Here is a 26,678-nt window from a genome sequence, read left to right on the forward strand (position 1 = left end):
AAAAAAAAAATAAGTTCGCCATGTTTCCACTTTTAAATGATTTCTGCGCCAGATATATTAAAGCAAACCAAAATTTATTTACTGAGTTCTTGGTTTAGTTTGCTAATGCACTTTCCACATTATTTTATTAATAGTAAAATGGAGAATGTATGGTATTTTCAGAGCATAATCCTGGACATTCCTTAAACGTTGTAGATAATCTATTTATATAATTTTAAAGCCTTATTATCCTTTATATTTATTTTTAACATTTGATGAGACTGCATAAAGTATTTTTATTACATAAAATAGTATTCTTTTAAACCTCTAGATCTAATGTTTTAGAATAATGTTTTGTGCAGTGGTGTTAAGATTTTTTATATTTATTAATTTTTAAACGCATTTATAAAACCATAAGTAAAATTTATGTTAACATTATATAGTGAAATATTTACGATAACAAATTACATTTTATAATCTCTGTGATCCCAAATTTGTCAAGAATTAGGCATTTTATTATTTTTAAAAAATAGGCACAATTAACACATTTTAAGATAATTCTAAAGATACTGATTATAAGCTATGTCTTTGACCGTTCAAATATGATAAAGATTCTACGAATAATGATTGTTTTATAATAATTATTGACCTAATAATAAGGTAGTATTTTTTTTAAATACACCATTTCTTTGGCATTTCCCAGTGGTAAAGCTACAACATACGGCCGTAGCCATAAATTGAATTATTAAATTGAATAAATTAACGGATGATACAATGATACATACAGACCTTTCAGTCACGTCGCTTTGTTTGCACAGGTCGGTCGGCGCTCAGGCTTGCCTCGTTTATTGTATCACGAATTTTTATAAGTCGCAACTAAAATGCCCCCATGAAAAAAACTAGAACTCTAGCTGAGAAACTGAAAATAATTCAAGACGTCGAAAAAAATCCAGGAGAAAAATGAGTTTTTTTGTTTACATATATCCCGCATTTATCGTAGGGCCCCTTGAAAATCGTAGAATCGGAGTTTCACTGTAAATATATTGTGTCCTCGCCGGAATTGAACCCAGAGCTCCCGGATGGAAGGCCAGCGTCTTACACACTGTACTACGAGAGTCGCCTTAGGAACCATTAAAAACAGTTGAAATTGAAGTTGAATTCTGAAATTCAAATCGCTAAAAAATATGTCCTTAATAAAATAACATAATAAAATGTGGCTTGTAGAAATAGGGGAAATGAAAGATCGATATTTAAAAAATATAATTATGTAAGAAAACTTTGATCTATTCATCTGCATGCACCAGGTAAATCCACCCCGAACTATTCATATTATTTATTTCTTTATTCAAATTATTTGATACATATTGTTTGTATTACATTCTTTTTTATTCAATTTAATAAGTATAACACACAAGATTTAAGAATTCAAAATTCGTTGTTGGCATACATAATTTGGAACTATTACACCCCAGAAATAAGTATAACTATTAGAAAAAAAGCCAGATAGGAAGCGCATAGGATTACAATGATTATAGGCGTGGGTTCAGGACTATTTCGGTACAAACATTTTAAATATTATGTTCTCAAATAGTTGCATACGGATCTGAGATTGTTCTATATTACGTATATTATGTTATTTACTATTACATATTATTATGCATTACAATTTTAAATTAAACTTTATTAATTCAAGTCGGTATTAACACTTGTTTCATTCATTTTATTGGCTATCCAATCGGTGTATTTGGCCACGTCGGTGTATATTGTATAGTGTTTAGGATCGCAGATGTTGGCGCCGACTTTTTTGACGGAGACGGAAACGATTCCTCGTAAGAACCAGGAGATTTCGTGGTCGCCCTGAGTGATGGGCAGCGTCAGACCTCCGCCACTGTCTCCGTTGCAAACTCCACTTCCTAAAAATAAATATTGTCACTCAAAATCGTAGTAGATTAAAAGATGTTTTGAACGGCCATTGAGCAGAATTTGAAAAGGCCGCTAATGGGCTGGTTAATGAAGTTTGAAATAGTTATGAGCCAGATTATAGTGATAGTCTCCTTAAATAAAAATTAATTTACCATGCCATATCAAAACATGCACTCTGTGGAAGTCCATAATATGATCTTATTAGAATCGAGACACGGTCTAATAATAATAATTCAAACTCTGATACTGACTGTATCCGATACTGAAGAACATATATGTCCCTGCACAGAGTAGACTGAATAGAGGTTTGTATTAACAGATATTATCAAACTCTACGGCTAAGCCAACATAATCAACAGTCGTTGCATTTGTTCCTACCCTCCATACCCCGCGCAGGCGTACCCCGCCAGATGGTTTCTACATTTCCTATGTCAGAAGTGTTGACAGGCGTGCGGAGAGGTCAAACACAACGACTGGTGGTTTGTGTCGGAGGATAGATTAGGGCGGGCCAATATGATGGTATGTACAATGTGTGGGCTCTTGTTCAAAGCGTACAGCTCGTTATTGTATCTTCGCCGTAACTGTGTGTCATTGATGGGTCCGAAGGGACTACGCAGCACGTTTCATTCAAATGAGCCCAGCACAATATGATAAATCAACGGTACTAGGACTACTAGGTAAAGAATAATAAACATATAATTTAATATTAATGCATTATCGAGGTAGTCAATCCACGCGGCATGTTCCCTCTGGTTTCACCCACCTCTCACAATTCTTAGGTTGTATCTGATATATATGTTTGTTAAAGTTGGCCCTATCGCACATCTAAGCTCGTCTCGACTGGAACACGTCGAATATGTCGATGTAATTTTGTTGGTATTTACAATAAAACATGTAACCTAATGTACCTCCGCACACTGCTCGAATGCGACATATTAGTTTGAATAAAGCAGCTGCTTTCGCAACCAACAAGTTCGCAGGTGTATTTATTCCAAAATCTTGGACTGGCACATGTGCAGAAGTGACTTTTTCAATCGGCGACGTGACGTCACTTATGGTTTCACCTATGCGCAGTTTCATTGAAATAAGACTACAATTTACAGATAGTATTGGTTAGTTTTTATAATTCAATTAAACCCTGCGACAACCAAGCCATAATAGATAATAGTCAAAAAATACTCGTCTATCTATAATATATCTAAAATTATGCAATTAAATCATACATAACTTTGAATATTTTATACTTTGAATGATATTTTTATCTATTATAGTGTAGTTTAGGCAAGGTTTAATGAATTTAAAAAATGAGTCAACAATATAATATGTATTATTAATCCAACGAAAATAAATAATTATGGATAAAAAAGTGTGCACAATTTTTTCGTATCGCCCAAAATATACCTAAACTATTATGGTTTGGTTTAGGCAGGTTTTAAAAACTAACCAATACCATCTGTAAGTTGTGGTCTTAGTTCAATGAAAACAAATACTTATGACTAACAAAGTTTAATGTGGACTATTTATGTCGAATCTTAACAGCCTACCTCCACCCTTCGCTACTGGTATATTGTGCCCAATTTTGATTTATGACTTTATCCCAGACGAGACGATTTTCATTGTACGATAGGGCTTAATCAGTTCTATTGATCAGTTCCGTGTCAAAAATTCTGATAAGCATATTGATTCGAAAAAAAACAATATGGAGAGTCACATAACCCACTGTGTCATTGCCTTATTTGATGTCGGGCATAGATAACTATATAGCCTTCTTACCGTCTCCATTTGGATTTCCAGCACAGAATGTTTTATCGTGGAGGAAAGTGTTATAAAAATTTGGATTTGACTGTATGCAAATTAAGTCATTTGTTATTGGAATATCTGCAACTGCGAGTGTCGGTGACAAAGTGCCATTTTCATTGTAACCCCAACCAACAACCTGAAAGTAAATAATTACAAGATAAAAAGAACTTTTTATATACAACATTTTTAAATTGTCTGTTAAATTATTATGCTCAATATGCTCAATATGCTCAAACTTGTACTTGATATGAAGTAAATAAAAAACAAACAAACAAATATAGTATACTGAAATGTCATTTTGATTACCATAGTAACGAACGTATTAATAATTTAGTTGCTAGGACCACCCCCTTAGCAACCAATAACAGTGGATTATATTACGGATTTCTTCCGAAATAACTTATCATACAAAACAGAATTAACTGAAAATGAATTCAATTATACTTAAAGATGGCTAAGTATTAAAAAAATGCATTGGCATCGTGTTCTGATATATTCTAAAAGTTAAAAATGTCTAGCTAGTCGCGAAGTTAGTTAAAAATCGATTGCAAGATTTGTACTGGATAAAAAACCACCGGACAAACAAGAATACGAGCTAATAAAAACGTTGTAAATACTGCATTAAATACCCTGTGATACTAATAAAAGTGTCACCCCTTAGAGAAATACAGTCGGAATCGTTATTGAGCTGACTCATAGAGATTTGAGCATGGTTGCCTACGAGGCATAGCATATATAAATATTTTTGGTCCAGTTGTAGATATTGTCAGACGGAATTCATGAAGCAGATAATATTATGCAGAGTGAAAGGGAGAGTATTTATTATTGTATATGCTTTAACTAAACTTGTAGATACTCAAATATTTTGGAAAATAAATTACACTGCTTCTCTATGCATACATCCATTGTTGTCAATATTTCGCCGAAGGAGAACCCAGCAAGACGATATCAGCCATTACTCACAATCAAGAGGGAGAAACTTAAGCTCTCACATCCCAGTGTGTCTATTCTATGCTTATCGACCGCTAAAGTGATAAAGTGAAAAATATTATCAAACTTAGGGTAGGTTTGTATCAAAATATTAGCACTTATTGTAACAATTACACGAAGCCGGTTTTTATTGTTGCAATAAGTGTTATATTTTAACAGCACATATCTTGCTGCTGTTAAAATATCGCACTTATTGCAACAATAAAAACCGGCTTCGTGTAATTGTTACAATAAGTGCTAATATTTTGATACAAACCTACCCTAAGTTTGATACTATTTATCAATTTAGTGTTCGATAAGTATAGAATAGACCCACAGGAGTGCGGTTGTCAAATTTCATTTAAAAAATGAGCTAATCTTTTTTATTGGCTACTACTACAGTAAAATCTGATAATGCTGCCTTTTCAAAGTAATTAACATAGAATTATAATTGTTGCTTTTCACTGCAATAGCAATTTATAGGTTGGTTAATTTATAAAATAGAAACACTTCCGGTTTTGGTATTCACGACTCGCTCGAATAAATAACCAGATGAACTTGTCAAAGAATTAGTTCATTTCAGGTATGTATCATATTTGACAACTAGATAACCACACTTAACACAATAAATGGATCCCGATAGTGTAAGGAGCTTAGTTTCAAAATAGAGGACCTGTATGATCAAAAGGGTCAGAGCTAATCAGGCTTGGCTAATTGGCTGTAAGATTGTGAGCAGTGTTGCCATCTTTTCAAAGTGGAATTATAGTACAGAGCCTCCAAAATTATAGTAGACGGGGGAAAAATATAGTACGCATTGTCGTCTGTTGAAAATGTATAGATTTTTTGTTTCTCAGAAAAAAATAACGGAGAATTTGAGAAACTCTGAGACCCCTTTTTATTTAGGTACCTCTTCCGACCAAAAATGCTTACCGAAGAATTCAAGAAATTTCATTTTCAACCAAAGTCAAGGCAGTATAATGTTTGAGGCTTTACGGTTGTTTTTTAACGTAGTATATTATTGGGTTTTCACCGTGTCTCCTTCTTCCTTCTTTACTCGACGTTTCGGGCTCGTTGCAGAGGCCATTATCAAGAGATATGTTTTATGATTAAATGTAGTGTAGGTGTGTGAATGTAAACGTTGCTCTAAGAATGTCAAAAGGAATCCGATTATCTAAGAGCAAACGTGTCTCAGAGTAATCTGTCAATCATTACGACCGGGGATACCGGCTCGAATATTAGATTTTGCTGATAGTGCCGGAAGCCATGACATGTAGGTGGACGTTGTTTTATAAATTCTTAAAATCGGGTCTGCTTAACTCACCCGGTGTACTTCCTTGTACCTATCTAATTTATATATTTTTTGTATTTACACATTTCTACTGTTTAATAACTTATTTCTATACGGAGTCGAGTCGTGGACCCTGAAGGCAAGAGAACGGAAGGCAATTGATGCCTTTTAGATGTGGTGTTGGCGCCGAATGCTTCGCATTTCTTGGACGGAGCACAGGACGAACCAGTCAATCATCGAGATACTGAAGATAAAAGAACGCCTCTCGACGATATGTCTGAGAAGAATTCTGCAGTTTTTTGGACAGATTGTCAGGCGCAGACCGGACAACCTGAAAAGACTGGTAGTTTTTGGTAGCCTCCAGGGAAGGCGAAGCAGAGGAAGAGCGTCTGCGCGATGGAGCGACCAAGTGAAAGAGCTGACTGGGGGCACCATCCATTCTGCCCTGAGAGAAGCGGAAGATCGAGAAGTCTTGGTCGCTCAAAGGATGGCGAAATTTAAATGTGGTCACGATCCTCAGCCATGAGTGCACGACCAAGAAGAAGAGAATAACTTAAGACTGATCTATTTCTTTGTTTCTAAATGTCATGTTGTGAACGTCTTAAACTTATAATTTGTAATGTCCACAATATGTTAAAAATAAATAAATTGATATTGAATACATGCCGCTAGTGGTAAAGGACATGGTATTTTGAGCATATTTCAACATATTATATGTCGCTAGACCTTACTATAAAAGTTTACAATCTACTTACATTTCCAACGCGATCAAATACGCTCTCCTTATTTTTATCAGTCTCATCCCATATACAAATTGGTTGAATATAATCGTTGTAGACAACGTTTTCGGCCATTTTCATAAGCGCAATGTCGTTTCGAAGTGTGGTCCAATCCATGTCCTCGTGACGTATAATTTGTGATACCTACAATACGACGTAATTTTAAAATTAGCAGTGTTTTATTGATTGTAACTAAGCATTAACCTATGTTATATTAAATAATAATATAGAAGTTTGAAATGGATTACCTTTAGATATACAGTCGAACTTGGTTATTACGAGGAAGATGGGACCGACCATTGCCGACTCAAGTAGAAAGCCGATACATTCACAACGACTGGACCTAATTTTTCCGCCCCTCCCGTTGTTGTCTATGGATGACCTGTCATTGTTCTATAGAGTGCTTATACTGACGCGTCGGTTGTGTTCACACAGGGAATGGTTTGATTTGGATAGATGAGTTACATGATAAATAATAGACTAGCATTAACACACCTTCTACAAATGTAATGCATAGATCAATACTACATATTTAAGTCGATATTACCACCGGTTTTTGTGTGAATGACTAGTCTGACGTTGACAGCTTATGAATAACAGGAATGTATATTATTTATAAATAACACTGGTAGTTCATATATTTGATTTGAGATTTTTTTATAATTCAATTTGAAACGAGAAAGGGCGAATCGATACGTCAAGCAATCTGGGATCTGATTTTGACAGCTGAACAGTGGACCACTCGTTGCTTGTGCAAAAAATTATGCTCAGACTTTATTAATCTAAAGATGGCTCTGGACCGACTGAATTTGCTCGTTATAAGCATTACTCGTTATATCGTTATATACAATTTTTTGCGCCACGTTCTATTTAAGCATAGAACATAAAATAATCTGAAAACCATCGCAAAAATCCCCGAAACAAGCATGGCTTTCATAAACTACAAAATAAGTTGTTTATTTTAATGAAGTGCTCAGCTGCCGGCGCTGGTAGGTACCTACTGACTTCAAAAAGCTTGGATTTTTTACAATTTTTGCAATTTCAATCATATGCACTTTTTCAATGTTGTCGGCGAAAACACCAATTAGGTACTTAGACACTTAACTAGTGTCATAAACGTAATCCGATCCCGGCGGCATCGGACTAGTTAACTGCCCGGTCGGATTTAATTGCTTAGGGTCGAAAATGCTGTTTTTAAACAATCGACACATCAACAGTTTTGCTCGGTACACCCGAAAAGTAGTTCGTTATAAAAGTGAATAAATGTATGGAGAAAATCATAAAGTAAAATGTCAACGAATGTTTCCTCATTACATCCGATGTCTCGCTATTACCGTGATCGTAATAACCAAGTTCGACTGTATTATTCATATTATGGTCTCCTAACAGTTAATAGCTTAATGTCCATTGTCCTGTTCATGTGCCCCAAAACACAGCAGTAGGAGTGTTCCAAAAGAAAGAATTATTGATACCTCTCATCCCTTGTTACTAAACATAGCAGTAGAGTGATAAAGTACTACTTCTACTACTAAAGAGAACGAGAGGGGGCAGTGTGGTAGTATCAAATTACCAAGATGGTTAGAAAACATTTTGAGAACACAAAGTTAACTAAACATATCTTGTTTATTTTTACATAACAAATCATAATATGATCTACGACAGAATATTCTTTTACTCACTTGCCCTGGCCACGTTACGAAATTTTTCCAACTCTGTAATCGGGAAAGTATGTTATTGAATTGCAGTAATCGAATCCACGTTTAAAGAGAAAGCACGTCTCCCCTTTTTGAAGATACGTTACTGCCGACACTTTGAAACACATTTGAACTTTTGGCGGCACATCTTCACTTGGTGATAGTATTTACACTAATTATTAATATATAGTTTTCAAATACATATTAGTTGATCAATTAACTGTAGGTACCAACTTCAAAGGTAAATTTTTAACTGGATGCCACCATGGCTTCGCTGGCAGGCTCTTTAAACTAGGTATTGTTACCCGTTCAACATGTCCATGTGGCGGAGAAATACATGATGCAAACCACATCCTCTCGAAATGTCCTAAAATGTGTATGGAAAGGGTAGAGCTGCTCAAGTCGGTTCAACCAGCTGTTGGGCCTATTGGCCGTCCGACCTGGTCGCCACATGGGCCAATTTTATTGCATTTAGAAAATTTTCGGCGTCATACTGCCAACGTGAAGATCTCTTCACTTAGAATGTTTGGCAATTTTTTATTATCTATAATTTGTTACTTACTACAATTTTTAATATTGTCTCTACGTGCTCATCTCTTCCATGGGTAACTTAACTAAAAGTCATGTAAATACAGTCAAAGCACATTTGAGCACATGACGACCTTAGTCTTGGGTAACTGCTCCTGAGACATTCCCAGTCATAAAAAAAATGATGCTTCTCATCCAAACATACGGTTCCGTGATACGCCCGATTAAGACCGGGTCTGGTTTGGTGGGGCCATTATCTTCAATGTAGATAACTTTATTAAAACTATCCATACTTAAAAATGACAAACCTGCATCTCCTTTTGTCCTGCTTCGAACAAATCACGATTATGTTTCCCTAAGACAATCAAAAATCTTTCAGCCTCCAAGTCTTGTCCAACGCAATGACCAGCTGGGGAAAAGTAACAAAATTTTAAATATATATAATTATGAAGATGGACAGACATTTCAAGACTGTTGTCATACATTAGGGAATTCAAAATCGTGCACCTGTTAATATAAATCTCTGGGATATAAGAGATCCACCACACTGGTATAAGTTCTGTCCATCAGCCCCAGCTGGCTTTCGATAAATAGCGGCGTGCCATGGCCAGTCACCACGGAGTGCTTCAGTTCCTCGAGTTACCAGTGCTGTATGTGCCACTACTCTTCTTCCACACCCAGATTCAACAGATGACTGTAAAGACAAAATATTTACCAATCGAGCTATCATTAGTCTTTATAATAATATTTTAATTTACGTTTTGTGGAATGGGTGAAAGATACTGACTTTAAAATGAGACTCGATCCAATCCCTGTTCCTCGCAGTATCGAATGCTGGTAAATAGTCAGGACCAGTACAGTACCAAGTTCTTTGACTTTGGAGTGCACGCAGGTACCATATGACAGATCCATCTTCGGCCAGTCTAGGCATCATCATAGGTGACCCAAGAGAATGGCATTCTTTTGGACCTGGGAAGTCATAAAACTTCAAGTTGGTATTATATTATTATTAACATATTATTCTTGCAAACCGTGCATGGAGGGAGTTCACAATTCACTACCTATCTAATTCAATAATTAGATAGTGAATTCTAATATATATAAATATTTAAAATGCAGCATACTTTTGTATGTGAATTACGAAAATGACTGACATGTGAATACATCGCATGTATTGAACGCGATAATAAAATTTTAAAGCGATAGTTTCGTAATGACTCATTAAATAATAATAAATCACAATATATTATGGTATTTATTTTACATAATTAATTAATCATCAGAGGGTCTATTTCATACACAAAGCGGCTATCGACGGCTAAAGTGATAAATATTATCACTTTATCATGTATATCTATTGAGGCGGTTAATTATTACAATAAGTTAAGTCTAAACTTAGTCCCTAAGACACGCGCCTATTTTTAAGAGGCCATTATCGGCAACTTAAATTTTGTCGCCTACAGTATCCAAGCATAATAATACGCCATATAGCAGGTAACAGATCTATGGGAAAAGAGCAGTGGCCAAGAATGAAACCATTTATGATACAGTCAAGACAGGATTAACTAAGTCAAGCTAAATTAATAACTCTGTATGGTGTTTATGGCCAAATTAATCCTAATGGTTGTGCATCGCGTTCTAATGAATAATGACGATTTTTTAATCTGGGAAGTACGCACTAAGCTCAACATTTTTTATGAACGGTAACCATCATGCCCAATAAATATCACTATTTTACTGTTAAACGTAATGCCAAGATCCCTTACAGGCAATATTTGACAACGGCTGTGTGTTTATATCATTTTCGACCACGTTTTGCTGATGACCATTAGATTCATCGTATCCGGAAATTTTTACGTAAACAGTTCACCGCAGGACATTTATTCGTGCGCCGCAGTACGTGAAACATGAGTTCGTGTAACATTTAATCAAATGACGAGTTCTTCGTTGAACATTTCACCGTGGAGTATATTTGTACATATGCTACAACATGTGGAGATGTCTTTACTAGGTTAGGTTAGGTCAGGTCAGGTTAGGTTAGGTTAGGGTTAATCTAATTGGAACAGTTCTATTTGCAACCTATAGCCGCATTTTGTAAGATACCTACAAATGTATTCCACGGTGAAATGTTCAACGAAGAACTCTTCATTTGATGAAATGTTATTCGAACTCATGGTTCACGTACTGCGGCGCACGAATAAGTGTCCCACGATGAACTGCATACGTACAACTTACATGTAACCTAGATTCATACCGACTTGTGAAACTTTCCATCACCATAATGTTGATTACCCACCTCGTAGATAGGAAAAGCAGAGCTGTGTGGCAAACAATTTCTCCCTGAATTTTTCTTCGATTGAAGCTTGACACTTGTCTATCGGCACAATTCTCACTGGGGCCTGGTAAATTCGCAATCCATCTGTCTTATAAAGGCTCTCGTGGTCAGTGCCGATCATCTAAAATTAAAAGGATTTTTTGGTTAAACTTACGAACGTAACATCACGGCGCTTTTAACAGTAGACTGTATAATTTGAAGGTGATAGTGGCTTACGGAAAACCGCAAAAGCAATACAATTAATTACAAGATAAAAAGAACTTTTTATATACCACTTTTTTAAATTTTCTGTTGAATCATATAAACTTGACAATTCTATTATACATTAATAATTAAGGACAAATAAGGCAATTGTCAACTAATCATTTTTTTGCTATTTTGCAACAAACAAACAAATATAGAATACTGAAATGTCATTTTGATTTCCATAGTAACGCATGTATATATTAATAATTTAGTTGCTAGGACCACCCCCTTAGCAACCAATAATAGTGAATTGGATTACGGATTTCTTCCGAAATAACTTTTCATACAAAACAGAATTAACTGAAAATGAATTCAATTCTGCTTAAAGACTAAACGTATTAAAATAATGCGTTGGCATCGTGTTCTGATGTATTCTAAAAGTTTCAAATGTCTAGATAGTCAGGAAGTTAGTTAAAAATCGATTGCAAGATTTGTACTGGATAAACAAGAATACGAGCTAAGAAAAACGTGGTAAAAAATATGAAGTGTGATAGAAACAGATAAAATAATAATAGTTGTGTGGTTTTGCCTTCCAGCGGTCGATTTAATTGAAATTAAAAAAATATATTATCATAATCATTAAACTTTATTCTACTTATTATCATCTTATTATGAGATGGGTCTTTAATTTGACATATTGATTTTGGAGAAACTCCTTACCATTCCGATGTGATTGGAAATCTGATCGCTCCAATTTTGATGTTGTTCCCACAAACAGATTGGTGTAACTTCAGCACTGATTATAGCCGGCCTAGAGAGCCTCATCAAAGAAATGGATGACCATGTATTGTAAGATTCTCCAAGAAAGTCGATGTTTGTAACCTGAAATGAAAATGATTTATTACGTACGTACATTTATCTAGAATTATGAAGGATAACGAGTCAGAACTGGGTCAACTGTCGCATTCACAGAAAATATTTTCAGTGGAGGCAAAAACGAAATTCTGCGGGTGATTTCTTTCCGTTCTCACAATATTGTGAATGAATATTATATCTGATCATAATAATACCTATATAATACTATGTTTATTTGTCTACCTCTGCTTCGATTGTATTTTTGTTTATTTCACACACAAACAATATTATTATAAAATAAGCTTTATAGCTACAAAGTTGAAATGCGATCGCCAAAAGCTACATCGATGTAGGCGCGAAAATTGCCTCTACGTTGCTTTTTAATAAGTAGGGTTTGGCAAGTCGCCACCCGGACAGTGAAAGGAGTGAGTTCGAATCCCATCCGATCATTGTTTTATTTGATTTCTTCTGATAACCCCTGACAATAACTATAAACAATGGTTGTATCTTACCCGTGATCTAAATATTATTACAAAGTTGACAAGAACTATCTATTTCTTAACGTAATTTAAAACATCTCTAATAGCTTAGTTTCTTATATACGTGCACTCACGCACGTGAAACTAGAATCCCAATATGTCCAACTTGTTTGTATGAATGTATTTAAATGTATACTTTTGATTTCTTTTATTTTGTTAACTGTCAATTCATGGTGGAACTGCATTGTATTGTTGTTTAATTTAATAAAACGCAATTTTTTTTTTGTAGTACATACTTATTCCACTTTTAATCAATAAATTAAGACCGGTTTCCGTCCGTCTCAGAGGGACATTTTCAACTGAATACATTTTTTTAAAAACAATATTTATCAAACAAAATCCAAAGCGACAGAAATAATATAACAATAGGTACATAAATTATCCGTCCAATAATACCTTCCCAATAACAAATTAATTTAAAATTAATGAGGTTGGACATTAATATTTCATACTACATAAGGGGCACTAAACAAATTATTATAAAATATTAACAAAACACAAAATATGAAACAATCAACACTTACAATAACATTTATATCAACAAATATGTATGATTAGTCAAAATTTACAATAAAAATATATAATAAATAAATATTGATAAATAATAATAGACAAATATTGTTTTTAAAAAATGTATTCAGCTGAAAATGTCCCCCTGAGGCGGACGAAACCGTTCCTAATTTATTAAATAAAAGTGGTAAATTTTATTAAATTAAACAACAATAATTAAACTTTTGAGGTTTTTCAAAATTATATAAGTATTTGTTTTACAATAATATATTCACTTACCGATATGTTTTGAAAAGATGGCAGAGCAGGTGAAGAGAATGCAATAAATAAATGATCTTCTAATATGACATCCGGGATATATTTTATGCAAAAAACAGCTGGAAGACAAAGTAAAAATATTATGGCAAATCCTCCATCTACTAGAGGCACCTAGCGGAAAAATACAAAGCTTGCATTTGAGAATTTGCAATTTAAAGTGTATTAATTAATAAATGTGTTTCTGAAACATTAAACTTACAATTTTAAAAATGTAATAAAATGTGAAGTCGTTAAAGGACCCCATCTTATTATTACATCAGAGCTCGAAATGTATTGTTTTACGAACCAGAGCGCTCGATAATTTTCCGAAAATATTAACATAGGTAAGTATTATTATCTAATTATATGTATCTTTTATAAAAAGTAGGTGTTATCGGTCAAACGGTCAAAATATTTTTTCCACGAGGCGGAGCGATAATTTTGGGGATTTCATGAACCGGAACGGCGCTCCGGTACGCTTCGGTCCATTTCAATCCCTGAATTACACATTATAATGTCATGGTCGTGCTTATTATTAAAATTTAGTTTATTAAGTTTTCCCTAATGTACTTTAAAGATTTTTGACTAATTCATAATTTAACTTAGATATTCTGGCATACTACTTACTAGATATAGCTGCTTGGGGATGAATAAGCACGGCATTACATCTTGACATCCCGATGCCATCGTATTGGATCAGACCTAACCATGGCCATGCTCCCCAGCTTTGCAATCGTAACTCTGGAGAATAACTCTTTGACCGGCCACATTCTGTGGGGAGCTGGAAATAAAAAATAGAATTGGACACGTTTGTTAATATTAATAGCATAAACGTTTTGATTTATGCAACAGCAACTCCAAAAGAAAATTGGTTTATCGCCGTTATGGAATATAATATTGATTGTGCCACGCGCTGTGTGACAAGTCACAGTGTCTTGTTAAAAATACGCATTCTCCGTGTGCACATCGTCCAGTTGATGCCACAATAAGTTGCTTTTCACGGAGTGACACCGTTCGCCATGTTTCGTATTTTTAGGGATGCATTGGTACGGCCGCGTTACTAATACTTGAGTTCGTTAGCCAATACGTCAGTCCAGTGACGTCCCGTGGGGGTAGGCAGATCGATCGTCGCTTGGGGGCGGCAGTTACTCGAAGGGCGGCACATCGAGGAAAATCATTTGGAATATATAGAAATAGCTAGGTACCTTAACTCATTTAGTGCTGACAACGCGACTGGCGCGCTTGCATTAGTTGGCCATTAGATATAATTAGCATGATATTTAAATGTGGTAATTAATTAGTAATTATCTGGTCAGCAGTAAATGTGTTAACGAAAATATTTTTTTTATTAACAAATTCTGCTCACTGGTTTTTTCGGGTTCGCGATATCTGGTTTACTGCCATTGCCCTTCGACGTCCTTGATGACCAAAAACGACACGGGTAGATTATTTGCGAATAATTAGTCTAATATTTTGTATGTAATGGATCCATAGAGCACATTTATTATATACTGCACTCATGAAAGGGTGATAAAAACACTGTATAAAAAATGGGGTGGCATTTTGGCGCTGCCTAGGGGCGGCATTTTATCTAGGGACGTCACTGCGTCAGTCAGTGGTGACATATTGTATCGTGAAGCTACGCTTTAAGTGACTGGGACACGTACTCGCGATGCTGATCGAAAATGAGCGCCCATAGGGTGAGAACAGGTTTTTATGAAAATTATACAAAAGCACATAATAATACTCGAAAACACCCACCGTAGCCTAATAATATAATGTTTTATTTTTTCAAGAGATTGTAAATAATTGTCATCATTGAATTATCATCTCAGGACGCGCACATGGATAAATTATATGGGGGTCCTTAATATTTTGATGAGGAAGCATCAACTATTCCTAGTTTTATTTCCTTAGCCAGCTCACGTGAAAGTCGTTTTCAAAATAATAATCAATCATAAAGAACCCCGGGTCCGGGTGGACTCTTCGTAACATTTGATTCATATTGAATCACTCACGATCTACCGCAGGAGTGAGAGAAAGAGGTGAATCCTGCGCTTTATACCAAGGAGTAGTTTTCTTTATCATCGCACAGTAGGCTATTTGTTCAAAAAGGGAATAGTTTGACCATTAATACGATGAGTGCCCAAAAGAAAACCAAGAATGGGAAATTGAGCAGTTCTTTGTAATGGTGAAAGACAGCTGGTGTTGATGTTCAATTATTGTCCTCAGCCAAATATAATATGTTTGTTTAGTTGAAGAATGTCAATATTTGTGGTGAAAAATGTTATCGGGGGGTGCATTTTGAAAACATATCCATAATAATTTGTTATTGATTTTTGGGGTAGTGGAAGGTTCGGAGTTTAAAGACAAGTATAACGTGGCGCTGACTTCCGTGTTTACCTCGCCTTCTAGGTACATATAGCTTCTCGCCGCTTCAACAATGGACCCCTCGCAATTTTCCGATTACATTTCCTATACCCAGACAGTTTGAGTCTAAAAATAAATACATGACATGAATCCGAATATGAATATGTACGAGTAGCGTAACGTGGCATGAAAAGGTGCATGTGAGACATAACGCAGAAAGATCCCAAAAGAAATCAATGTATAAGTAATCAGACAATAGTATGCAATGTTATAGAGGTCAATAAGAAGATTAAATGGCAATAGACTGAACATGTCACTCGGCGAGTGGAAAAACGCTGGAAAAATGCTATCATACAGTGGTACCCTTGAGGCACTAAACGTCCACTAAGCGCCCTAATACCCACTGGACAGACGAACTGATAAAGTTCTGTGGACGTACAAGGCAGCGAAGTACTAAGGACTGTGAGAAGTGAAAAGAGATGCACCAAGCAGTTGATCAAGGCCGGCTGATGATGATGTCATCAAAATATATAATTTATCTCGATTGAATGCCCTATGGCCTATGAAATGATATCATTATTATGTCATGTTATCAACCAACGCCAACTTTGTGGCATTTAAAAAATTTGCTGCATCATATGGAGGACGGAACAATTCCGATCCCTCCTTAGATTCATCATTTTCAACTCCTGACTCCTCCGTTTCGGCAGAGTTTTAGTACACGGGAACAGAGGACACTTCATGTCATTAAATATAAATGACGGCAGAGCAAGTCAAGATTCTTTTTATTTTCTAAGAATCTTTCTTTAAGCACTCAGGTGCATCGTTGCTACATCAGTCCCTTGCAGCTTCGTTTCGAGACAAGTGTGGCACTAAAATCTTTTCATTCTGATACGTTTATATCGTCATGGAAGGCGGCCGTGCACAATAATATATTATACTAATAATAATATACGTGGCGGGTGGAGATGGTTACATGTAAATTGTACGTATGCAGTTCATCGTGAGACACTTATTCGTGCGCCGCAGTACGTGAAACGTGAGTTCGTATAACATTTTATCAAATGACGAGTTCTTCGTTGAACATTTCACCGTGGAATACATTTGTACGTATGTTACAAAATGCGGCGATAGTTTGCAAATAGTATTGTTCCAATTAGATTAACCCTAACCTAGTAAAGACATCTCCACATGTTGTAGCATGCGTACAAATATACTCCACGGTGAAATGTTCAACGAAGAACTCGTCATTTGATTAAATGTTACACGAACTCATGTTTCACGTACTGCTGCGCACGAATAAGTGTCCTGCGGTGAACTGTGTACGTACAAATTTCCGGATACGGGTGGAGATGGGGTAACTCAAATCATTGGCGAAGATTTTAACTGGTTACATAATGATGTAATTTTCTTACCTTAGAATTTATTGAAAAGGATGACTTATACCATGCATTTGTATTTGATATTATTAATATCGTAAATAATATGTAAAAACACCACAATCTGAAAGAAATACATAAATAAATTTTTAATTATTTTAGAAACAACGGATAATTATTATAATAATACTGCTTATAAAATAATATTATTGACCAAAACGTAGATGACGTGTTCAACCCTTATAGCAAGAATAATAATAAGAGGATTTTGTCTGAGTATATTATGTACACAACAGCTATCTAATATATAAAAATTAATATTTGTGTGTTTGTGTGTTTGTTTGTTCGTATTTAATGCGCAGCCATAACGTTCATCCGATTGCGATAAAACTTTGTAAACTTATTGCTTGCACTTGCGGGAAGAGTATAGGCTATACTAATATATAAAAATGAATGTCTGTCTGTCTGTATGTCTGTCTGTCTGTGTGTCTGTCCCGTATGCGTTCCTATACCATTCATCCGATTGCAATGAAATTTTGGTAAGTGGTTGTATGCATACCCATAAAGGTTTCTAAATTAGAAAAATCATCATCTTCTTCTTCTTCTTCATTCTATCTTCTTTTATTCGTATGGTTCCTATACCATTCATCCGATTGCAATGAAATTTTGGCAAGTGGTTGTATGCACACCCATGAAGGTTTCTAAATTAGAAAAATCATCATTTTCTTCTTCTTCTTCATTCTATCTTCTTTTATTCGTATGGTCCCTATACCATTTATCCGATTGCAATGAAACCTTCATCAATTGTTGTGGTAACACCCGCAATGGTTTTTGAATTAGTACAACCATCTTCTTCTTCTTCTTCTTCTTTTTCTTCTATTCTATATTCTTCTATTCGTATGCGTTCCTATTCCATTCATCCGATTGCAATAAAATTTTCGTCAGTAATTGTGCCAACACCCGCAAAGGTTTCTGAATTAGTACAACTATCTTCTTCTTCTTCTTCTTCATCATTCTATCTTCTTTTATTCGTATGGTCCCTATACCATTCATCCGATTGCAATGAAACCTTTGTCAGTTGTTGTGGTAACACCCGCAATGGTTTTTTAATTAGTACAACCATCTTCTTCTTCTTCTTCTTCTATTCTATATTCTTCTATTCGTATGCGTTCCTATTCCATTCATCCGATTGCAATAAAATTTTCGTTAGTAATTGTGCCTACACCCGCGAAGGTTTCTGAATTAGTACAACCATCTTCTTCTTCTTCTTCTTCATTCTATCTTCTTTTATTCGTATGGTCCCTATACCATTTATCCGATTGCGATGAAACCTTTGTCAGTTGTTGTGGTAACACCCGCAATGGTTTTTGAATTAGTACAACTATCTTCTTCTTCTTCTTCTATTCTATATTCTTCTATTCGTATGCGTTTCTATTCCATTCATCCGATTGCAACAAATTTTTCGTCAGTAATTGTGCCAACACCCGCGAAGGTTTCTGAATTGGTACAACCATCTTCTTCTTCTATTCTATCTTCTATTCGTATGCGTTCCTATACCATTCATCCGATTGCAATGAAATTTTGATCAACTGTTGTGCTCACGCCGCAAAGGTCTCTGAATTGTTACAACTATTTTCTTTTTCTTCTATTCTATCTTCTTCTATTTGTATGCGTTCTTATACTATTCATCCGATTGCGATGAAATTTTGACCAGTCGTTGTGAGCACGCCCGCGAAGAGTTCTGAATTAGTACAACCATCTTCTTCTTCTTCTATTCGTATGCGTTCCTATACCATTCATCCGATTGCAATGAAACTTTGGTGAGTTGTTGTGCCCTTGCCCGCAAAGGTTTCTGAATTACTACAATCATCTTTTTATTCTTCTATTTGTATGCGTTCTTATGCCATTCATCCGATTGTGATGAAATTTTGACCAGTTGTTGTGCGCAAGCCCGCGAAGGTTTTTGAATTAGTACAACCATCTTCTTCTTCTTCTATTCGTATGCGTTCCTATACCATTAATCCGATTGCAATGAAACTTTGGTGAGTTGTCATGCGCATGCCCACGAAGGTTTCTGAATTAGAAAATCATCTTCTTCTACTATTCGTATGAGTTCCTATACCATTCATCCGATTGCGATGAAACTTTTGTCAGTTGTGTGCGGTTTCTAAATTATTATTATATAACATACAAAGTTTGTTGTTTGTTTGTTCCATCCAATTTTGATTTTTTTTTTACTACATATTTATAACATTAATAACGTTTTCATATTTTGGATTCGATTTTAATTTAGTGTTCTTATCTTTGACCTTTACTCCTATTATAATTATTTTCATATTGCCATATTGTATTACACAGATATTTTAATATTAAAGAAATAATTACCTCTTATTATTTTTCAAATATCTAAGATAAATATAACCACGAACCGACCCCGTGCGAAGCCGGGTACTTCAGCAAGTATTCTATATAATGTTAATAAATTACTATCAACATGAAGCACAAAAGAACCTCAATTATCCGGACCGATTGGGGATGAAAATTCTCCAAATAATGATAAATTCGAATACCGTAAAACGTTTTTGGGTTGTCACCATGGTGTTCTTTCCCCATGGGGCCCAGCGTGGCAGGTCGATCAGATAAGTGAAATAAACACATATCACGAATTTGCTCTCATAGTTAAAAAAATCGCTTGCGGCGCAATTTTACTTCAAAAATATGTGGTTATGCGTTAAAATTTTCGATTATTGTGTGTCGATTCAAAGATAAGTACAAAAAACAGCTAAAAATACACTGAGTACCCTTAATTTTAGTTCGAAAGCTATTTATAAAACGCTACTGTGGACTCCTTGTGTCCTTAGTGCCTTTAATAATAGTGATAAGTAGGAGGGTCCGTCAAAGATCCTGGCCTAGGGGCCCGCTTCACGATGTGGGGACCATGGGTGTGTTATTTTAGGTCTACGAATGCGAACACCGCTCTAAATGTGTTGAATAGGGATCCCGTTTCGCTGAGAACAAACATTGTTCAGAGTAACAAATGGGTGATAAGTGTGCTGTGAGTTGCAACGATCAGAGATACCGGATATCGGATTTTGCTACAAGTACCGGAAACAATGACGTTTTTAAACGTGGTACATCGTACCGATTAACTTTGTCAGGCTATCTTTGAATTTTGATGGCCTTCTTTATTTACGAAGCATCTTTGACCCACAATTGAACTGAAGATACTAATATCGCTTATTTGCTGCAACAATCAGCGCTCGGAATGGACAGGAACGCACCGGAGCGCCGTTGTGGTTCGTGGAATTCCAAAATATACCGTTCCGGCTCGTGGATTCATTCAAAATTGCGTTGCGGTTCGTTAGATTGAGATAATTATACATGAATGTATCTTTTAAAGTTTTTCTCAAAATTAAAAATTAACGAAGTTATGTTATGCCGGGCGTGCAAGGGTTAAAAATAAAAATTATGACATCCCTAAATTTCTGTCAACCTTCTTATTTTGTGACGATATGTCCATGCCTAAATGCATTGTCTAAATAACAAGAAACAACCAGCTGCAAGCGTAAATTACTTTATTACCCAAAAAAATGTGGCTTGCTGACACTATTTGAAAACTCTTAAAAAATAAAGTATTTATTGTTTAATAATTTCTAAAGGACGAAACATTTCAAATCGCAATACAATCTTGCCTTTGACTATTACGCATTGTTCATTTACTTACCTACTAATTTATTATATTATTTTATTTTGGAGTGACAAAAATTATTACTTCGCCATTTATTTTCGGGTGAATGAATTGTGTTTTCGGTGGTTAAATAAATTAATATAAAAAAGGTTTGATAATTTGACTCGTGCAATCCGCTATAATATTCCTATTAGTTGTCTTTTAAAATATGTTGTATTATTTAAGATATAAATACGTTTCTAAACAAAATTGTTTATATTATTAGTTTGGTGTTTTTTTTTGCTACATTCTAGTAAGTTTTGTGTTTTAATTTTAACTGTGTGTTTAACTTGATTTTTTAATAAAAAATTGTTCTCCTAAAAGTTGGTCAAAAATGTCATCAGGCGAAACGTGTTAACCGAAACTATTGAAAAATATTTTGTCGCAGGTAACGTAACGCTGGCCACATACCTACACAATTTGATCATTTAAAAATGATATTGAGTGGTTATTTATAAAAATAATGAAGGTATAATAAAGTAGTAGGTAATTCGTGTAAATCTGCTAAAACCACATGACATTAGGAATTCACTCCAATAACCATTGAAGTGGCAACAGATGGTATTTATTCATCTCAACAATTGACTTTTGTTAAAAAAAGTTTATGACGTGTCGTAAACCCCTATTTTTACGATGTTTACATTTGTTTTGTAATTTACATTATTGTTGAATTGCGACTATAGTACAATAAATCTTGTGAAATAACTACTACATTCATTCATCTATTTGCCATAGGTCATGATGAGTATACTTTTTTGTAAGTGAATTTTGTTGCTTCTGGTAAGTTTTGTGTTTTAATTTTAACTTTGTGTTGAACATATTTTTTAATAACAATTTGTTCTCTTAAAAGTTGGTTAAAATTCTCAGCAGGCGATACGAATACCTTTATAATTATCGTCGGTGTATTGTAAAAAGGGCGAATTAACCAAAATACTATTTTACAGGAGGAGGATTTTTAACCTTTGACATTTATTTATTAATTACCTGTGGATGAATACTGTCCTTATAATAGGCTTTATAATATAATATTTTAAAAAGTCTATTATGTTAAATTCGCTTTTTATTCGTAACACTAGGTGGATAATCACCCTTACAATTATCGTTTTTAATAAGTACTTTCCTGTGGGATACAAATTCGCCATTTTTACATAATTATATTATTACATAATATATACCTATATACTATTGTCGCTGGTATCCAAACTGATTTAAGATAATTCTGGCCACACGCACAATTTGATAATTTTGTGGATATTTATAAAAATAATGAAGGCTTAATTACATAGTAGGTACTTCGTGTAAATCTGCTAAAACATTAGGAATTCTTTCCGGTGGACAATACAGTGGCAACATCTGTTCTGTGATTCTATAATTATTATCATCTCAACAACTTGACTCGTGTTAAAAAAATATTTATGATAAGTCGTAAACCCCAATTTTTACAATAAATAATGAATGAAGTTTTCTACAAAAATGTGTTTGGGCCATTGACGGTTTGGGCAGAAAAAATATTGAATAGCCTTCTGCAGAGTTTATTTATTTGGGACGTTCCTATTGTATTATAATTATTATTACATGCATTATAGCTTGTGACTTTAAAAATAATAGAAATAATACATAGGTAGTGTGTAGAGAACTTTTACTTAATTTTTGTTTGTAAATTTGTTTAAAAAAAAAATAGGAATATCTTTCAATAAACTATCTAGATTAGTATAAATAATAGATATAATAGATAAATAATAGACAATCATAATATCTGTATTGTATGTAGGTACCTATTATCATTTCCATGGCAATAATAATGTGAGTAGGGAAGGACAAACAACATAGATTGAATCGTTTAGAATAAGTAGGTACTAACAAATTAGGTATTTATGTGTCCAGTGCGGACATCTAATTATTTTAGGTGGTGTTAGTCATAGATTATTAAATAAATACGGTGGTAGATGTATATTACAATAATGGTAACCAAAGCATCACCATTGTAACATAACATGCATACAATACAATATTAGTCCTTATAATGTTGAATATATTAGGTACTAATTAATGACAATTTTATATTATTTTATAAGAATCGCGCTTAGCAACCTGAGTTTCACCTTCCGTCATGTTTTATCTTATATAAATGAAAATGACACACCATTGGTAATTTAATTACAAATAATGATATGTTTACGTTGTTTGGATGACTTGAAACTTGTATTAGATGTAGGTACGGCCTTATGCCCCCTTATAGTGGAGAAGGTTCAAAATAAATCTTTGAGAATCCTTTAAAGCTGTGTGGATAGTGGATACTATCCATGGTTTTATCCGATTGATTTCTCAAGACGTATGCTTACATACTGTATTCTGAAAGTTAAAAGAGAACTAGGTATTTAGGCTACGTACTTTTTTCCAACTTATATCGACCCAGTACAAATGAGAACTCATTATTGGTACTTAGTATTGATTTTATTATATATTATTTTTTAACTTTTTTGATAATCTAAGTTGTTTGTTCTGCCAAGGTGCAATAATTACTAATGATAATTGGGCAGGAAATAACTATGTTCAACCAAATCGCTTCGGATAATCGTATATTCCACCTGCGTGAGAACGAGTTTATGTGAACGTTGTTTTATAAATTCTTGGCATAGGTAGGCACTTACTGTTTTTTCTAATACTATTTCTTTATTTTTTAAACACTATTTTAATACTATTTCTTGATGTTTGATATTCTGTGCTCGTATTTAAATGGAATTCGTAAAATTTTCTATAAGTACGTAAATAAAATTTTAATTTGAATCTATAAGGCACTTATGTGGATATGTTGTTTGTTATGACTAATTAATTAAAAACTTATCTATCTCAAATGAGACAGTAATATAAGTTATAATCAGTGACGAGTGGTGGTAGAGGTAGAGGTATCATGCACTGGTTATAGTGGTAGATAAAGTAAGAATAAAGAATAATACAATTTTTGACGGTATACTTTGTTAAAACAATGTTATTTCGCCTGCGGCGCTGACAATCCTTACCAACCTGCCCAATATAGATCCACGTAAGAAGTTTAAAGTTTATTGTTGCATTTTTATATATCAAAAGTACGTACGTAAAGAAAGGATTAGCATAAGTACTTAGTTTCGGAAAATTATACAGCGTTCCTGTTCGTGAAATTTTCCATTTCGAGCACTGGCAACAATGAATAACACAGAAACATGCATTACAAAAGAACGATTCCTAGATGTACTTTTTACTGGTAGAAGGTCATATCTGAGCTTCTAAAACTCGCCACGAGAGGGCAGATGTGTCACTATTTTGTCTTGTCAGTTTTTCCCAATGCTTGTTGCAACACTAGTGTTGCCAACCATACTATAATTATATTATTTGTACTATAATTTTCGGCTGCGTACTATGTACGATATAAAACAGGTATAGTACGCCCAAAATACTATAATTTTGAATATCGGAAAAAATTTGTAAAAATTACTCAAAATTCTATATTTTAGTTCGATAAGTTAGTACCATAATTTCGCAATATAAGAAGATTTGGAGAACTTGGAAAAAAAATGCTCGAAAAACGTAAAAAAATCCCTTGACTTTGACTTAAAATAAAATTTCTTGAATTCTTCGGTAAGCATTTTCAGTGGCAAGAAGTAGTTACCTTAATAAAAAGGGGTCTCTGAGAAACAAAAAACCTATACATTTTCAACAGATGACAACGCGTAGTATACTTTTCCCCCAAATACTATAATTTTGAAGTCTCTGTACTATAATTCCACTTTTAAAAGATGGCAACACTGCAACACCGTCTTATCTCAGTTCAGTAAAAGTATATTAGTCTATGGTTCAGAGTTTACACTTGTCGTTGATTGAAATGTCAACATTTTACTCTACCAATGTGCCAGTATGGTTTTCTTACATCATTTATTGTTAGTATTTGTTAGTATTTTGGTTCAAAACATTTAAACTCGTTTTCTGAACAATTACTAATTGTGGGTTACCTATGTCATTGTTGCAGCAAATGAGTGTTATGTAGATAGATGCCCATATGCTTGATTGTTAAGGAAAATAATGATATAAAATAAATGATTACCTTGTGAGTGAATGCATCATTAAAATTATTCTCAATTGCTTTTTAAGAATAATAACGAATTCTCTCTCTCTCTCTCTCTCAATAGTATTTATTAAACCAACAATCTAGCACAGGTCCGTCAGTAAGAACAGATATTTAAAACTGAGCGTCATGATTATCTGAATTGGCATAACTGTGTTTAAATTTAATATTTACTTCAATATTCGAAGATCAGTAGGGAAAAAATGGTGGGGAAATCTAGAAAAATTAGTACCTCTACAACAAAAATATAATATACAATCCAGTGCTGAAAATGTAATGTATTATAAACCGGTTTTTCGTATCGGTTATATCATGTTTAATCAAGTATTATGTCACTGCAGGAAAGATAATGTTTTATATTATAAAATGAATTGGTATTTATATACATATAAAAATTCTTTTACGACACATCTAAGTATTGTAATTATTATAGGCAATATTGTGTGGTGGGGTAAAGATGAAGCTTCGCGGCATGGGAAAGGGATAGTTGGCCAAATCCTAAGTTATGCCTAATTGAATAGAAGGGATTGAATTTTTTAATGATGGAACTGTAAGGAGCGGGGAGGATTTCCAAAGGCTTAATAATTATACCAGCAGAGTCGAAGACCCAGCCAGATTCAACGATCGTCGTGAGCAATAATCGTTGACTTTAAATTAAATAATTACAAGATAAAAAGAACTTTTTATAAACTTACCACGTTTTTAAATTTTCTGTTGAATCATATAAACTTGACAATTGTATGTATTAATAATTTAAGACAAATAAGGCAATTGTCAACAAATCATTTGTTTTCTATTTTGCAACAAACAAACAAACAAACAAACAAACAAAATAATCAAATATAGAATACTGAAATGTCATTTTGATTTCCATAGTAACGCACGTATGTGTTAATAATTTAGTTGCTAGGCCCACCTCCTTAGCAACCAATAATAGTGGTATGGATTACGGATTTCTTCCGAAATAACTTTTCATACAAAACAGAATTAACTGAAAATGAATTCAATTCTACTTAAAGATGACTAAAAGTATTAAAATAATGCATTGGCATCGTGTTCTGATATAATATTCTAAAAGTTTCAAATGTCTAGCTAGTCGGGAAGTTAGTTATTAATCGATTGCAAGATTTGTACCGGATAAACAACCACCGGACAAACAAGAGTACGAGCTAAGAAAAACGTGGTAAAATTACCCTGAACGATTCAGCTACCAACTCAATTTTTGATTTGATTTGATTGGGTGACAAAATTTAAAGGTGATCAGTGATCACGATCCTCAGCCAAGAGGATACGACCAAGAAGAATAAATAATTTAATAGTTGCCTTGTGATTATTCGCACATAGTTATTGACATGAAAATGAAATTCCATAATATTGTGAATCTAAGATGGCGTCTCTTATTATGTAAAATGTCAACTGTG

General features: G+C 34.2%; 1 protein-coding gene across 1 annotated transcript; it reads right to left on the reverse strand.

Annotated features, from left to right (window-relative positions):
• Window positions 1–1,521: 1,521 nt before the first annotated feature.
• Window positions 1,522–25,379, reverse strand: LOC147073130 (uncharacterized). Its single transcript, XM_085945238.1, has 12 exons — window positions 25,237–25,379; window positions 17,468–17,555; window positions 14,310–14,463; window positions 13,665–13,762; window positions 12,202–12,363; window positions 11,257–11,416; window positions 9,748–9,929; window positions 9,468–9,654; window positions 9,269–9,369; window positions 6,715–6,882; window positions 3,676–3,838; window positions 1,522–1,892 (listed from the first exon to the last, which is right to left on the reverse strand). The coding sequence occupies exons 1-12, from the start codon at window positions 25,254–25,256 to the stop codon at window positions 1,663–1,665; spliced, it is 1,713 nt and encodes a 570-aa protein (XP_085801364.1). The 5' UTR covers window positions 25,257–25,379; the 3' UTR covers window positions 1,522–1,662.
• Window positions 25,380–26,678: the final 1,299 nt, after the last annotated feature.

Source organism: Rhyacophila brunnea, unplaced genomic scaffold, assembly GCF_057557595.1.
Source record: "Rhyacophila brunnea isolate RB1 unplaced genomic scaffold, BYU_Rbru_1.0 scaffold_18, whole genome shotgun sequence".
NCBI classification, from domain to species: domain Eukaryota; kingdom Metazoa; phylum Arthropoda; class Insecta; order Trichoptera; family Rhyacophilidae; genus Rhyacophila; species Rhyacophila brunnea.